The following is a 17,034-nucleotide window of genomic DNA, read 5'->3' on the forward strand; positions in this document are numbered from 1 at the left end:
ATTATTTTCCCTTCACTATAAGAGCCCTAATCAAGTACTAGACCCTTGCACCAATGTCATCCTAAGTACGCCGGTTTGTGCATAGATCTCTATAGGAGCCAGAGAGTTGGTCCTAAATTAGGGTAACTTTTTGAAGTATCTCAACATAAGATTTTAAGATAGAAACTGTTTGATTCAATGAAATATAATAGTGCCCTCGTCTAATTGGTGGTGAGGAATATTTTGGCAGATTTACCTCAGGATGGAAACTTTCTATCCACTTCATGCTGCGCCCTTCATACAGAACATTCTTTGGACTGCACATTCCGTAACATTGGTGAATAAGAGCTGAGACCACCAATGCCCTTTCTTAGAGCCTGAAAGTTGGTAATTGAACTTTAGAATTTTGCCAACAGTGTTTCAAAAAACGCTAGGCTGCACCTAGGCAGCCGAGGAGGTCTAGGCCGCTCAGTGCCTAAGCGGGCCCCCAAAACTGGGGCGGCCCAGTAGAAAGAAAAATGTTTGTAGTCTAAGGGCCTGTTTGATAACTGGAAGGTAAATGTCCCTTGGAAATTGGAAGTTCTTCTTTGCTAGGAAGAAAGAAGTTATTTAAGGAAGTTTTGAGTGTACTTGTTTGATAACTTGCTAGAATGTTAAAGAAGTTCTAGGTATCTCTGTTTGACAACCTGTTGAAATATAAAGTCATGTTTATTTAAATATTATATATTAAATATTATTTTTATATTAGACATAAGACAATATATAATATATATTGTATTGTAAATATCTATTACATGCATAAAATGTATTATAGAACAAAATATATTATATTTTATATTATGTACTATATTGTGTTACATTAAATAAATATAATATATATATATATATATAAAATAGTATAAATATAAATATATGATATTTATAACTTGCTATAATATATAATACAATGTATAATATATATTTTTACTATAATATATATATATATATAGTGTATTTATATTTATTTTATTATATAATATATAATATATAATAAAATATATTATATTACATAAAGGGTGCGGTTTGTATAGAGCCTAGGCTCTAAACAATCAAATTAGAGCCTACCTTCAAAAAGTGTCGAGAAATGTGGTTTCACTACTGGAAATCTTTGTGATAGCCTTAAAATATATTTTCATATTTATTTATAAAGTTCACAGCTTCAAAAATAGTGTGGATCGACAGATCTATGAAAACTTGAAAATATTGAAAATTGATGGTCTAAAAATGCGCTACAAAATACACTATTTCCAAAACTTGAAATCCATTTTTTTTCTCATGTCCATGCATCTTGATGTCGATATGATCAATTTGAAGATATTTGGGCATCAAAACAACCTCTTCTAGTGAACTTTTTGAGGTAGGCTCAAATTTGATTGTTTAGAGCCTCGGCTTTATATAAACTTTTCCCTTACATAAATGTATAATAATATAGGGTACTTTATATTTTATTTTGTTATATAATATATAATAAAATATATTATATTACATAAATATATATACTATATAATATAAATATATTAATAATTTAAATATAAACACAATATATATTATGTGTAACATAATATAATATATTATATGTTGTATTTTATATTTATTCTATTAATATATATATTATGTAATTCTCAAAAAAAAAGAAAAAAAAAATATAATATTATAAATATCTATTATGTATTATATATAATACAAATATATATAAATATTAACAATATAAATATAAATATAAGAAGGGAGGCAGAATAGGGTTTGAGGAGCCGAGTTCCTATTTTAAGTTCCATCATTTTAGATGGAACTTTTTTCCTTAAGCACAAGGGAATAAGGAAGTTCTAGGTGGAACTTCTTTGCTGTATAAGTTCCGTGCATCAAACATGGAACTTGTGCAGTAATGGGGAAGTTCCTTCTTTCTCCTCTAACTACCTGTTATCAAACGCGCCCAAAGTGTCTTTGTCTAATAGCATAACTATGTAACATATAATCCATAATCCATATTTCTATGAATGAGGAGAATTTAGATAGTCCATAATCTATATTTTCATACAATGCTAGAACCATACAAGCATACACACACGAGTTAGTCATCATCATCATCAGGAGTAGGGTAAGCCTCATCATATGCATCAGATTCGAGGTCATTGTCATCAAAGTCATCTCCCAATTCAACATAACGCTCATCCTCCTCTGTTTCTTCTGAATTTTCCTCTTCCTTCTCTTCTTCTGCCTGCCATAAGTGTCTTGATTGCTCTACTTGATGCCTCATCACATTTTTTTTTTTTTGTGCTTCCGTGAAAAATATTGTATAATCTCCTCCCTTAATACCGGCAAGGTGTTTCTTGAACCGGTAAATACCCCCATTAGTATGTGTTTTACTGAACTCATATATTGGTTAATCTCCTCTTTGATAGCTTCAAGAGCATTTTTATAAGGGGCAACATTCCCCCTAACACCAGCAAGATGTTTCTTAAACCGGTTTATGCCCTTATGCAATTTTTATTCAAAGGATTCATGTCATATCCATATTTCCAACCTGGATCGCACTTCGACTAGATCCTAAAAAAGACATCTCAAAATAATACAAGTAATCTAAAAAATAATGTTTTTCCCTTATTTTGATTGCTCGATCTCCAAACTTTCACCTCTGAGATGTTTTCTAGTGCTAAAATCTTAAAAAACACCCTCTAGTAGGCATAAAAAAACTCTAAAACTAAATATAATATTAATGGGTGATATTTGGATCTATTTCCCATAACTTTGAGAAACACTTTGATCCAATGAAAATCACAAAATCTGGTTTTTTTTAGGTTTCTCTCTCTCAAATGGGTTCTAGTGGGTTTAAGTTTGAAATGAACTTAAAACCCACCATTAGAAACTTGTTTTTTCAAAAAGAACCCAAAAATAGCCCCTCAACAAAGGGCTTTCCGCCCCTGGATGGGCGGCCGCCCAAGGACAGCCTACCTAATTTGGCTGAGTAGTCTTGGACAATGTGCCCGTGCCCAAGCCTTCTGGACCCCCTAGGCTGCCTAGGTGCTTGGCGGTCCACTTTTTAAAACAATGTTTGCCGATCATAACTGAAGAGGTCATCGATATTAATGATTAAATACTAGTGATCTGTTCTCCATCTCTCCTAAAATCTGATTTGCTTGCGTGAGTTTTCATAGGACAACCCCAAATCCATTTCCTACAAACCCCTCATATTCTTGGATGTGTCACGGATTTTGATAGCCAATCAAGCCGCTTCTAACTTTTGTTTACCTCTTTCATGACCTCCTTGAGTTGGATTTATGTTTATAGGAACAATCTTCTTGATCTTAATGGATAATAATGTTATGAATTAAAAGCCACAAACATGCCTATGAGCCCAAAATCCTTGATATTAGTTGCAACATTCACCTCGGTCAAGTGTTATCAAGACTATATCTGACCGTCGGGTTGGACCTTAGATCAATGCCTTGGTTAGCCTAGTCTAAAGCAAAAATGGGGTTTGATCATAACTGGCCAAAACTAATATTTGACTGGTTTTGGCTAGTCAGAGCAGTCAATTTTGACGAGTTGGACCCGCAAACAGAGGTTGCACTTGCACACCCCCCTCCTTTTAAACACCTTTTATAATCTTAACCTATTTTTCCTATTATTATTTTTTCCAATGGTTTGACTGGTCAAACATGTTTTGACTAGGCTAGATCCCTGACTAGTTCAATCATTGCTCCAGTTTTGATAACACTGCCTTGGTCTTGAGGACCATCTTGTTGTGTACCTTGTTGTGCTGAATCTATATTCTGAATATGCATTCACCTATGTGGGTTGTTGAAGCCCTAATGTACAGCTGAGGAAAGCCTAGAGTCCTCCACAGGCTATGAACCTCGAATGATGACAAAATAATCTTATATCTGCAAGGTATAGATGAAAAGGACATGCCAAAACACCTTTAAAAGTCTCTTTTTGACTTAAAAAAAAAACTTATGAATCATTAATTAGTAACATGAGGAACATTCTGCAATGCTACCGTTGAATATTTCTGTTTCTAAGATGACCAAGTCTTCAAAAATTATGGTTAATAGCATCCTACTTTTTTGTTTCATTCCAGCTGTTCCTGATGTGGCCTTAGATTTATTACTGTGCAAGACAACTTTTTGGAGAGGTTAATTTATCTTCCTTCATCAAATCTGCGAGATCAATTTCATGGAAGTTCAGAAATCTCGAATTGTCATTTTATTTATATCGTAGCGACTTAACACAAATCCTTTAACGTTTATCGTTTACATACTCATCCAACAACTTGTGCATTTGACGAGAGGTTATTCACCCCAAACACAATATGGGCTTTCCTCTTTTTGGTTGATTGATTCTAGTTTTCCAATTACTATTAGTTCTTGGCGTTCATTTCATTTTATGTTTGAGCTCTTTATAGATATTATAAATGAATGGACAGTTTTGATTCTTTCTAATATGTTGAGTTATTTACTGCAGGGAGGTTGAAGAGTTGGCTGATATGGATTGGGATAACCTTGTTTATGGGATTACACCAACAGATTACATGTATGTCATGAAATGTGCTAAAGGTGGACAGTTTACCAGTGGCGAATTGCAGCCCTATGGGGAGATTGGATTGAGTCCGTCTGCTGGCGTCTTAAACTATGGACAGGTCAATGACACTTGACCTATAGTTTCAGCGATATCTTGGTTTCTGAAATTAGTTGCTACCTTCTCTTTGTTGCCCTTTAATATGTTTTTTATTGTTTTACGATGTCTTGGATGTAAGTGATTTGTGATCCATGAATCATTCTGTGATCGTTTGACCGATTTGCTTTGCATATTCTCCAAATTTTATGGTTACTGAAGGGTGTGCCATACTTTTCTCGAGGATTGCACTGAATCTTGTATGAATCCTTCTTGCATCCTTTTGGCTGCCCCATGCCCATTTGACAATTGAGGTTTTTGTAGTGCTCTCTTTTGGTTTGATGATGTTCCTTTATGGTTCTTTTGTTTCTTGTTGTGCCTTGTGGTGCATTCAGACGATTGGTTGATAAAAATTCATGGTATTCAATAAGATAAAATTCATGATAGTAGGAAAAAACTTGCACTAGTAACTAGACAAATGCTGCAGAAATGCCCGTCCCCCCTCCCCTTTGACACACATTTATTTGGAGCTCCAAATTGACTTTTAGTTGAAGGAGAGATATTTGGAGGCTGTTTGGTGTCGTTTTGGATCCCTCAATCAAAAGCAGTGGATTTGGGATGGGGGCCATAGCTATAGTTATTGGTCCTTGGGCTCATGGATCGTGTTCCCTATTTTTGCAAGGATTTTCCATCCCTCACATGCCTTTAGAACCTATGATTGAGGGTTAGAGATGCAAGTGAGCGATCACATGAAACAAAATTTCATTTGTTTTAGACATTATAAGCCACTTTTCAGTCCTTTCTAAAGGGTCCTCTAGCTGACCCTTTTCTCTCCCTGCATCCTCTGAAATCCCCCTTCTTCTGTGAAATCCTAGCACAACCCGTCCCCTCTTGCCAGCGTGTGTTCCTAGTTGGCTCTTTGGGGCTCTATATTATATTTTTGTAGTAAACTAGGCCAGGTAATTGATATGCATCCATTGTGTTCAATCTTTTCTTTTGATGGAGGGCATAGTAGATGAACTTGTAAAAAAATAGGATAGGTTGATTGTTTGTAAGTTCAATGTTGTCCTTGTAGTCGTTATTGATTTGTTCATTTATTTGATTGTTGTGCTTGTAATATTGATTGATGCAATGTCTATATAGCTTAGAAATACATTTGATGCAGTTAGATTACACGAGACTGCTGAAATTGACCGCTTTGTTGTTCTATGATTAGTCTTTTCTTCTCCAAGATACAATGTCTCTTGGAGATACACCACATATTCTTGCAGACTGGGTCTTATTTGTTACATTATTCGACACCGTTACCAGTTTGGCAAGTTGATACATCAGACTGCAGTGTTTGCAAGTTTATGCTTATGGCTTACAAATATTCCATTATGCCCTTAACCAAGTTTCTTGCTGCAAAGATACTTGCTGCTTGGATCTCATCTCATATAATCTTGTATAGGACCTTGCTTATCTGTTTTATGTCTCAGCTTCATTGATTTAGGTGCTCTTTGAGAGAAATCCGGAAAGATGGGAAAGTTTAGAACTTTAATCTGATGAATGTGCCTTTCAAAAAAGACAACCAAAATATTTGATGAGGGTTTAGAAATTCTGAAAAGTAAAGCCCCTTCGACAAAAGTAGCATGGATTAGGAATCTAAGTTTATGTCCATGTGGATCATAGCAACAATGGACCTTTTAAATATAACATAGCCTAAAGACACCCAACTAATTATTACTTGGTACTTTTCATAAATCACCTGACTAATTACTTGGTGCACATACCCCTTGAGACTTGTTGACATGCATGCTTGGATATTTCCTGGCTAGATCCTTTATGAGAGAAATGTTGGACAAATCTGGGTTAGGAATCGTCATGACAGCTTTAGACTGTTAGCTGAAATGAAGAATTGAGCCCATATGGTTCCAAGATATGTCTAGTTCTATTTTTAACAACTCCCATGTTATTTTTCTCAAATTTTTTTTAAAAAATAAATATAAAAATAGACAACACCCATGTTTTTATGGAGTATAAGAGTAAGTCCTTGGTGTATCACAAGAAGTTTCTTCTGCTAATTCTTTAAACTGTCCAAAGCATATTCTCCACCATAGTTTGTCCGTTGTATCTTATTTTGCTAATAGATGCTAATGAAGGATTCTGCATTCACCATGTTGATGATAGAGTTGCCCATGAAAGATCAGACGTATGACATGAGATTGGGCTTTCCAACTGTGTCATTTGAGGCTCATAGAGATCTAGACTGCAAGAAAAATGATGAATGTCATAAATGATTTGAGCGCATCTTAGTTTTGATAGCTTTTTGGTTTTTGATTTCTTTGTGGGCTGATTCTTTTGAAGGCATTACGTTGACCATTGGAAAAGATCCATTCTGTGTCTTTTGTTGCAAGCATTATGCACTTGTTTTTTGGATTCATTGAGTTATTCAGCAAGTTTCTGTGGATTTATTTGCAAATGGTTTCAGACTCGCATTCTATTATTCATTTTAGACAGAATTTCTTGTTCAGAAAATTGAGAGCTTTAATCATAATTTGCTGCCATCATCATCATCATCATCATCATCGTAATATGCCATATGATGTGAAATTTAAGAATCTGTTATTCTACATCTTGCAGGGTTTGTTTGAAGGTCTAAAAGCATATAGGAAAAAAGATGGTGCTGTGGTTCTCTTTCGTCCAGAAGAGAATGGTTTAAGAATGCAGAGGGGTGCTGACCGTATGTGTATGCCATCACCTTCATTAGAGCAGTTTGTGGATGCTGTTCAGGAAACAGTGTGGGCTAATCGACGCTGGGTACAGCAGATTCTCAAACAATGGACTGTCTTTCAAAATTGTGATATCTAAGATTAGAAATATTTAGAAGCAACCTTAATTGACTATGTTTCTGTGTTTTATTGCAGGTTCCTCCATTTGGAAAAGGTTCTCTATATATTCGTCCCTTGCTTTTTGGAAGTGGGGCCATTCTGGGCCTTGCACCCTCTCCCGAGTACACATTTCTTGTATTTGTATCGCCAGTTGGGAATTACTTCAAGGTTGATCTCCCCCCCACCCCATGCACAAAAAAAATAAAATAAAAATAAATAAATTCTGGGATACTGCTTGAAAGTTAATGACCCTTGGATTGGGATTGGAACACTCACCAATATTATGTGGATTTAAAACTTTCGGTCTTCTTATGTGATGCTGCATCTACTATCATTGTCCTCCTACAACCTACAAATGATCAAACACTATTTTGACTATTTAAGGCGATGATCTGAACTGAAGTTTTTGGGAAATGAGTAGGCTCAAATGTGCTGTTTTGGCTTTTCCTCGTGTTTTTTGTTCAGCTACGTCATATGTTAGTGCTTATCTTGTTCACCTGTTGATTATGTTCAAGACGCGTTAGAAAACATGGACTTGGTCTTTGACTCACCATGTCTCAAGCCTGAGTTGGAGGTTTTACACAGCCGCGTTTCTGGTTAAAAACCACAAGGGGACCTGGATTCGTTGAGACTTGCTGTGTTTTTGTCCTTATCAATCAGACCAGGCAGGGTGCGAGGTCCGAGTGACTCAGGCCAGTCCGAGCCCGAATCGCTGGTTCTTAAATCATTGTGTTCAAGTATTATGGCCCATGGCTGTACCAGTGTAATTACAAGTTGGTGCCTCCCTGGGGAGTTAGGTTTATGGATCTGATTTGGTGCCTTGGCTAGTTAATCCATGACCGGAAAAGTGACCGGACTTAGTAATTTTTAGTTTATTTTGAAAAGGTGATGGGTTTACCTCCTGCAAGGAACACTTGATATTGTTCTGTATGTTCTTTCTGGCGTCTGGCTGACTGGCCTCTAAGATCCATTTGATTGACCTATGCTCTATTAATATTTCTTGGAGATGAAATAATCAGGTTAAGATTGGAGTGGTAACTACTTGTTGCTCAATATTTTACCTGACTACATGTTCGTCAAAATAGCTTGCTTGTGTATATTGTATCAGGAAGATAACAATTGAAAACTATCGCAGAGTATACATGTAGTATATCATGCCTTTCTGGTCGTCAGGAAAATGAGAACTATCATTTAGTGAACTTTGCCATATGAGAGGGTTGGGACTGGACCTTGGTGCTGCTCCCTTAATATAATACCCTTTTTTTAAATTGTTCAAATAATATTCTAAATACCATCCAGTATTGGTCATTAGAATAGTATGCATCGCAACTGTTGGTGTACTTTTTCATGTGCCAGATCATACTTTGGCTTCATAACCTATTTTATAATCGTTTAAGGGATGGCTCTTAGTATTTGATTCTTCCTTATTAACCTTTGAAATTTAGAGATTGGGTATAACTCCTATATGGTATCTTTTATGGCAATTTTTGTATTAACAAATTGCTAATTGTGAGAAATTGGTGGTGTGGAGGCTGCATTTCACTTGGGATGGTTACCCTTGTTGCTTCTTAAGTATCACTCAGATTTGAAATGTAATTTGTTTAACATGTTGACGAACTAAAGGCAAATAATTTGGATAATTGGCTAAGAAATTTACTACTGTTGAGTGCTTCCTTCTAAATTGCTCTATCTCTGCTGTTTCTTGTAAACCATCTCTCTCATGACTATATAGTTGAAGCGATCAGTCCCGCACCTCTGTTGCCCTTGGAAACTTAACGTCGATGATGGTATTAAGTGTGACTCTGGGATTCTTTTTATTGATGTTGTTTCCCTGGATGAAGGCATAGTTATTCACCTGTTCGGTCTCTTATGACTTGTCTATATATGACCATTGGAAAATGAGGTCAAGTCAAATTTCTTTTTTGGCTTTTTTTAAAATAAGGATCGAATTCCTTTTTTGGTTTTTTTAAATCAAGGGTGGTGTTAAACCATGCATTTAAAACAAAAAATGGTACTTGGAGTATAGGGCTGAACATGCAAAAAAAGGGATCTAGTTACTTGGTACCTTACATTTTAACCCAATGTAATCATTCTAGCTGCTTACAATCCACCTTTATTTTGCTATGCGCAAGATAACTTTACTTGGAGTTCTTTATAAACGGTGGAGTTCTATTGGAGTCTCCTCCTACGAAGCACCATGTAATAATAAGATATTGAGCTTTATCATCTTTTTGCCTGCTCAATGTATACTTTACCATTTGGAACCTGCTATTTCTTTTGATTGAAGAGAAGTGTACTAAATCCATTAATGAAAATATGTTCAGTCATTGAGTGTCAGTGAAATTAAATCAAGTGGTATGATGCATTTTTGTGTAATAGGGTAAGGCTAGCATCATTTGAGGAATATTTGATAAATATGATGGCTGTGAAAAACAATTATTTATTTTGACAGGAGCTGTTTGTGAGTAAAGACATGGTGTTAATTGGATTTGTTTCTCACCTCTAAATTGTGCATTATTTTAGCCATGAAAATAATTCAGTCTTTCACTTTCTGTTCCTTGCTTGAAGGGAGCAGATGTTTCATATTCATTTGGACTAAACTTTTTTTTTTTCCTGCCTAATACGAGGATGCTTGATCTCTATGTCATTTTAATTTGAATTACATTCTACTTGTATCAGGAAGGCTTGGCGCCGATAAGCTTATTGGTTGATACTGATTTTCATCGTGCCACTCGAGGTGGGACTGGTGGTGTAAAGACAATAGGAAACTATGCAGCAGTAAGAAAGCCTTACACTAATCTTTCAGTTTCCACCTGTTATTTTTCCTTATATTCAACATCTTTTTTCCTTTTCAAATATTATAAACTGGACTAGATGCATGATACTTTGAAGTTTGTTGCTGTTGTAGTTTTCTACTTTATCGAGTGGAATCCTTGAGGCATTGATTTATATAGTCATTCCTGTTAGTGTGTAGTCTCCTTGGCATTTTAGCATGGATACCTTCTCAAGAAACCTTTTGATCTCATCATTTTTGCCTGATATCTGACTATTTTGGCATTATGGTATTTTTTTACTGTATTATGTCTCTAATATCCATTAGAAAGTTTTGCTTAGTAAGATTTTGGTGGATTATTCTTTCTCAACTCTTACTAATGATTATAATTAGGACATTCAGTATCTAAAGTTATATACCTTTTCATATTGAGATGTACAGATTAAGAAGAATATTATTAATATTTAAAGGTTCTTTTGAAGTTATGACACAGGATGGTTGGCGTTGTAGACTAATTGTTTCTAAATTTCAACAAAATGGCTTTAGGATATTGTTAGTCAAGCAAATATCAGTTGATATGATGTATTAGAGCTAAATGGATGATGAAAGATGACAAAGACGCGAAATTCCTTCATAAGATTGCCGTATAATTGCCAATTATATGGCAATCTTATGATAAGAAACTTTTAAGTGTTAGGTTTTTGAATATATTTAGAGGTATAGAAAAAGCAAATGCCAGTGAAGGGACTATTCTTTCTGAAGTGTTAGGCTGTTGAATAATATTGTGAAGGTGAGTGAGTTATGGTAGAGGCTGTTCATCAAAGGGGCTGCAAGCCCCTTTCTAAGGTACACTCTCAATGAATTGCACCTGGATGGAAGGCCTGAACTAACATTGCATCTTGTTTGTATGTGAATTCATGCATTTATTGTGTTTGTTGTGTTACATATGTGTGTGGGGGCGTGTCTTGTACCTAGTAGCTCTCTTATTTGTTAAGCTATCATGATGCATAAAAAATTTAAGTTGACTTTGAAAATTTCGTCCTAGACAAGACTTGTTCGGTGGTGGGAACCCCGTAACTTGGGCAAGTCATTCCTCATCCAGATGAGTTTCTAAAGCAGCAATTGTGCCATGCAGTAGAAACCCGTATTGGACTTGGAGTGTTTTTGAGGGAAGTTTTGTCAAGTTTGTAATTGAAGTTAAGTCAACCCATCTTTCATTTAATTTTTTTAGAGTAAAATTAAGAAATAAGAAAAATGTGCAAAGAGTAGGTAAATAGAAACATAGGTATCATGTGAGCATATTTTATGAATTGGAAATGCAGATAAACATGTAAAGTAACAGCTCAAGAAAATAGGAACACCACAATTCAACTTCTAAATTCATTTTGGATTCCAAACCAGTTTGCTTGTGCGAGAATGATTCTCACCATGATCTAGTTGGACGTGGGAGAAATAGTGACTCTTAGTTGTGTGATTTGGATGGCTGAGAAGCAAGAACGACAAATGTTCCTTGTAAGGTGAAATTTCTGTGAAATTTCAAGAAACATAAAGTATTTCTTCTCCAGTGCATGAGAACCTATGTTTTCTCAAAGAACTTGGATTTGATTGAATTAGTAGTCGATTATTTTTGTCTTCATTAATAATTGTGCTCTCATCATGGGTCGTTGGTTCAACCTATTAAAGAAAAAAATGTTTGATCAGTGTTTTATTTGAAGTGCTACGCATGCCCTAGGTGTTCAGTGTGTTGGCCGGCCTGAGGACTGCAGGTGGGCCACCTGTGCATGCAGTGGATTAAAAAAAATGAGGAAAAATGAATTTCATGGAGAAGAGGTCCAATGCTACTTCCTAGATGCGAGTCTGGAGTTAGGTTGGCAATCGTGCTCCTTGGCCTAACTGGGGCAGAATCCCACTGCGCTTGCATCTACATTCTCATTTTTCTCTTTGGATTATGTTGTAATCAATTACTTGTACTATTTTTTCTCTCTGCCAACAAGATAGCATGACAATCTAATATGCCTTTTTTTTTTGGTCGTAAGGTTCCTGTTGGATTTTTGTTGGCTTCATGTTCTCATTGTTTTATCTATCTATAGGTTTTGAAGGCACAGACACGGGCAAAATCCGAAAAGTACACTGAGGTTTTGTACTTAGATTCTGTTGACAAAAAGTATTTGGAGGAAGTTTCAGCTGCTAACATTTTTCTCGTGAAGGTATATCATACATTGGTATTGGCTGTCTAGCTGGTTCAGCTTTTTTTGGCAGTGTGGCTGATCGTTTGTATTTGTTTGAGTGCCATAGCACTCTTAACTATTGCGTTGGATTTCTTTTGTGCCTTCCATTGCTCCTTAATAAATTGCTTTGGCTGTCAATTGAATGTCCACGTTGTATGCTTTTATTCACAGGACGCATATACAAGTTTTCTAGTTCTCGCTGATTTATCTTTAGAATCTTGAAACAACAGCTTGTTGCAGTGCTATTTGACACTTCAATGCTTCAAAATTTGGAAACATACTTGGATTGATGTTTAGCATCCGTGCGTTCTCTATGACAGCCTATGACTTATATAATGTTCAACAGTTTTTTCTCTAAAGTTGGGATGGAATTCTCCAGGTTTTGCATTGTCATGTGGCATGTGTCTTCATTGTGTTTGTGTTTTTGCTTTCAAGTTTTGGTTGGCACCATTTTTTATTTATTTATTTTCATTTGCATGCTTTGTTTGAGTAAAAATACTAACTCATAGGGAAGTTTCTATGATAGCATCTGTGAAGTACGTAGAAGTCAAAGAAAGTCCAATCTAAGAATGCGTGGTTGTTTTCTAGTTTCTATTCCTTTAAGATTGCATCAGTGCACTTCTTATTACGTTTACGCTTGAATGGAAATCAGTGTTTGACGCTAATATTTTATTGGACATGTTGATGGTATTTGTTCTATTGAATGTAGTGATGGAGTTGTGTTACTGCTGTCATCTGATGTTTTTTGGGCTGTACTGGTCATTGCCTGATTTTCTGTTGTTTATATGGCGAGCATTGAGTTCTGGTTCACAAGTACTAGGATTTAGTGCATTCTATGTGATTTATAGCTGTCTATCTATCTATCAGTCTATTATATATAAAGTGAGAGGAGGACCCTCTTATTCTCATGCCAAGTATCTTTTTTTTTTTTTTTTTTCATTTTAATCCTTTTAACTTTTGTTATTCCAATTTTAACCTTCACTCTTTTATATTTATTACTCTCATATTTACTCTCTCCCCTCTTAATATATTCTCTCTCATCTTTAACATTTACCCTCCCCTTGTCCCACCCCCTCCCTCTCCCCCTCCCCCTCAAATGGGTCTTATATATATTTGCTAAGGGATTATATAAGTGTAATAATGATAATATCTGTAGAAAATGATAATATCTGTAGAAATTGTATTATTGTTCTAATGAAATTTATTAAAAGTATTTATTTAATAAGTGACATAATATCTAAAACTGAATTAGTAACAAATATATATTTTCTTAATCCTTATATTTAATAAGAATTATGTTTAAGCCATGTCAAAAAAAATAAAAAAATAAGAATTATGTTTAACATCAAACTTTTTTAAATATAATTAGAATCATATCTTGAAGTTTTTGTGGCATGATTTGGAAATTACAATTACCTGAAAGAAAATTTAATATTTTACTATTTCTTTTCTTTTTTGCATTTTAATTTTCCCAAACTTTCGTGACTATATTTACATGAGTAAATTATATATTTACTATCCAAAAAATGTAAATTATTAATCAAAAGATACAAAAAAAATGGGGGAAGAAATATAAGTGAACAAGATTGCAAATTATTTTGTCTAGCTTTTCAAAATAATTTCTACTTACAAGTAAATAATATATTTAGTAATGTAATTAAAATAATTTCAATTATTTTAGAAATTAATATAATTGAAGAATAATAAAAAGATAAAACAGAAAAGTAATTAATCAAAAATACAAATTATATAGGTCAATTATATATTTCTATAAAAAAGGAAAAAGTTAATACTTGTATTGGTAAATGTAATAGAAGAAAAAGATACATTCTAAAAAATAAAAAAATATATTATTCCTTTTCTCTTTTTATTTTTTATTTTTTTAGTTTTTTCAATTTTCTGTAATACTTATAAGTAAATGATATAATTTGTACTATCCTAAAACCAAATTTTTTATATTAGTGGATGTTATAATTGAAAATGAAAAGAAAAAAATGAAAAATACAATAGTAAGTAACCATCAATACAACTTACTGAGGTGAGTACTGTAATTGAAATTCGTCATCATCATCATCCCGTGTTATCCCAACTATTGGGTCGGCTACATGAATCCTGTTCTGCCATTCTACTTTATAAAAGGGTAAGTCACCACATTTCTTTGCACTACTTCCATCAGCATAATGTAATTGAATTTATTTTTAAAAATATAATTACCTCTAAATGCAAATTACATATTGAATTGTAGTCATATTTGAGTTTATGTGATGTTTTTGCATTTTCCTTCTATTTTTTTTTTTTTCAGAACAATATTTATTGATAAGTAAATTATATAGTTACTTGTATAGTTAATAATAATTTTATGAAGGTTAGAAATAATATAATTGAAAATATAAAAAAATAATTATTATCTGATAGAAGCCCATATGTCAAGATGGATCAATCAAAATCCCTCTTTTTATAGACTTTCTCTATAATCAAATATGCCTTTTGAAATTTTTATTTTAATAGTAAAATTGTGTTTTAACGATTAATGTTTAATACACGTGTAATGCACGTGCATATGACTGGTGTGTTTTAGGCCCTTATGCACTCCTATCTGTTTTATTCGTCCATAAAAGCGAGAGACACCTGTTGAATAGATAGTAGACAAAATTATACTTTGTATCATTCTTCTGCATTTTACTAGCTTGCACTTCGGCAGCATTATGATATTTTGTAGGATATCATAGATCACTCGCGATTGAAATGGTATGCTAGACCATAGTTACTGGGATCTCCCAATACATGTAGATCTTGGTCTGGGATGTCCCTCAGGTGCTTTCAGATAGGTATCTCAATGAGATTGCAAATTGTAAATTATGTTAGCTCGATCCCCACTTTTTAGGGATCACCTCTTGCAGGTCGAAGGAGTAGGCTAAACCAATGATTTATTTGTATCTTAATTGCAATCATACTCTCTGTGACTCTAATACTTTTGGAGGTTGTGAAGTGTAAAATTCTAAATAAAGTAGCTTGATATGCTTGTTAAGGTTTAAGGGCTCGGAGTGGTAAATAAAGCAGATTTTATCAATAAGATATCAACTCCCTTGTAGTGTTATTTGTTATCCCGATGTCCATCATCATAATATTTTTTTTTATTGTATTTTGTAGTATTATTGTTACATATACTACAACTCAAAGGAATATAAAAATATATAAATTGGAAACAATTAGTTGATACACAAATATGTTTTTTACATGTTGATGGGTTTATATAGTAGGTAAGAATGGAACCCCAAACAGCACGTTGCTACTCAAGCACACTGACCACCCAGGCCCCGGGCCTATTCCTTAAATAAATAAATAATTTTTTATTTGCCTATCTTTTGTGCCCATTCTTTACTGTATTTTTGGGGATTGTTGGATATTTGATATTCTTAATAAATTTTCTGACTTTTAATTTCATTTTGTTGTATCAATTAAAATAATTGTTTGAAAAGAATTCCCAGCCTAGGGAGGTTCTAGCATGTGGCAACTAAGTGGTAGAATCCTTGCTTCCGCTTCCAGCAACTATGTGCTAGACTTTGATCTAATGGTGGCAACATGTTCTTCCAGTAAATGATCCCTTTTCCAATCTTTACTTACAAATCATGGGTTTTTTCGTGCTTGTTTTGCATGTTACTTGTATACCATTGAAGCATGCTATTTGTCATTCTTAACCAAGAATACAGTAGATATCTCAGTTATCCTCTGCCTGTGACGCTTCTTTACATGTTTCTTTGTCCATCTTCACTGAATAGGGTAAAACAATTTCAACTCCGCCAATAAAAGGGACCATTTTGCCAGGAATTACGCGGTTGAGTATTATCGATGTTGCTCGAAATGAAGGATACAAGGTACTTACCTGCAGCTAGTTACCTCAATGTGAAATCAATTGTATTTAACTACGTACTAAAGTTTGTATGTCATTTTATAATTGTGGTTTTGTCATGGATGGATGCTATTTGGGAAGTATGGAAGGAAAAAGCTTCCATATTAATAAGTTTTGTGATGGCTGAGTTGCAACAAGGCTATTTATGCTATCTTCTATGTTTCTTTCTTGTCAGAAATATTTCAATGTTCTTGGATGGCTTCTCCACATCCTTTTATATTGAAGGCATGATTTTAGAAATAAAATTATTTGGTGTTGTAGATATTAAAAGTTCTGAATTTCATGTCATATGCCATGACATTTGGTTTTTAACATCTAGAATTTGTAATCTTTCAAGTGTTTTACTCTTAAATATAAATCCTTAGATTTTTTGTTTGAGCGCACAATTCTAGTGCTATGGAGCGCTTCTCAGTTTTTAGGCTTTGGTCTTTGTCTCATGTAAGGGGATAGAGAAACGAAAAAACAATAGCAAACATTACTGAAGAAATTACTTGCCGGATCAAAATATGGATCTTATTGCTTCTGTGGATGTTGGATGCTTGCGTTCTTAGGAGATGCATTTGTTTTTATGGAATCTGTGGTGATTTTCCGACATCATGGATGTTGTACCATTATGGTTTCTTG

The 17,034-nt window shown here is 34.2% G+C and overlaps 1 protein-coding gene across 1 annotated transcript in view; it reads left to right on the plus strand.

Moving 5' to 3' along the window:
• The window catches only part of LOC105421531 (branched-chain-amino-acid aminotransferase 3, chloroplastic-like), a 35,129-nt gene that overhangs the window by 11,205 nt on the left and 6,890 nt on the right, over nt 1-17,034 (plus strand). The window contains exons 3-8 of the mRNA XM_011629250.3: nt 4,480-4,654; nt 7,252-7,428; nt 7,536-7,667; nt 10,179-10,277; nt 12,363-12,479; nt 16,280-16,375. Coding sequence (XP_011627552.1) covers nt 4,480-4,654; nt 7,252-7,428; nt 7,536-7,667; nt 10,179-10,277; nt 12,363-12,479; nt 16,280-16,375 — 796 coding nt within the window. The remainder of the gene's footprint in view (nt 1-4,479; nt 4,655-7,251; nt 7,429-7,535; nt 7,668-10,178; nt 10,278-12,362; nt 12,480-16,279; nt 16,376-17,034) is intronic.

The sequence above is a fragment of the Amborella trichopoda genome, chromosome 12, assembly GCF_054954075.1.
Source record: "Amborella trichopoda isolate Santa Cruz 75 chromosome 12, AtrichopodaSantaCruz75HAP2 v2.0, whole genome shotgun sequence".
Taxonomy (NCBI): Eukaryota; Viridiplantae; Streptophyta; class Magnoliopsida; order Amborellales; family Amborellaceae; genus Amborella; species Amborella trichopoda.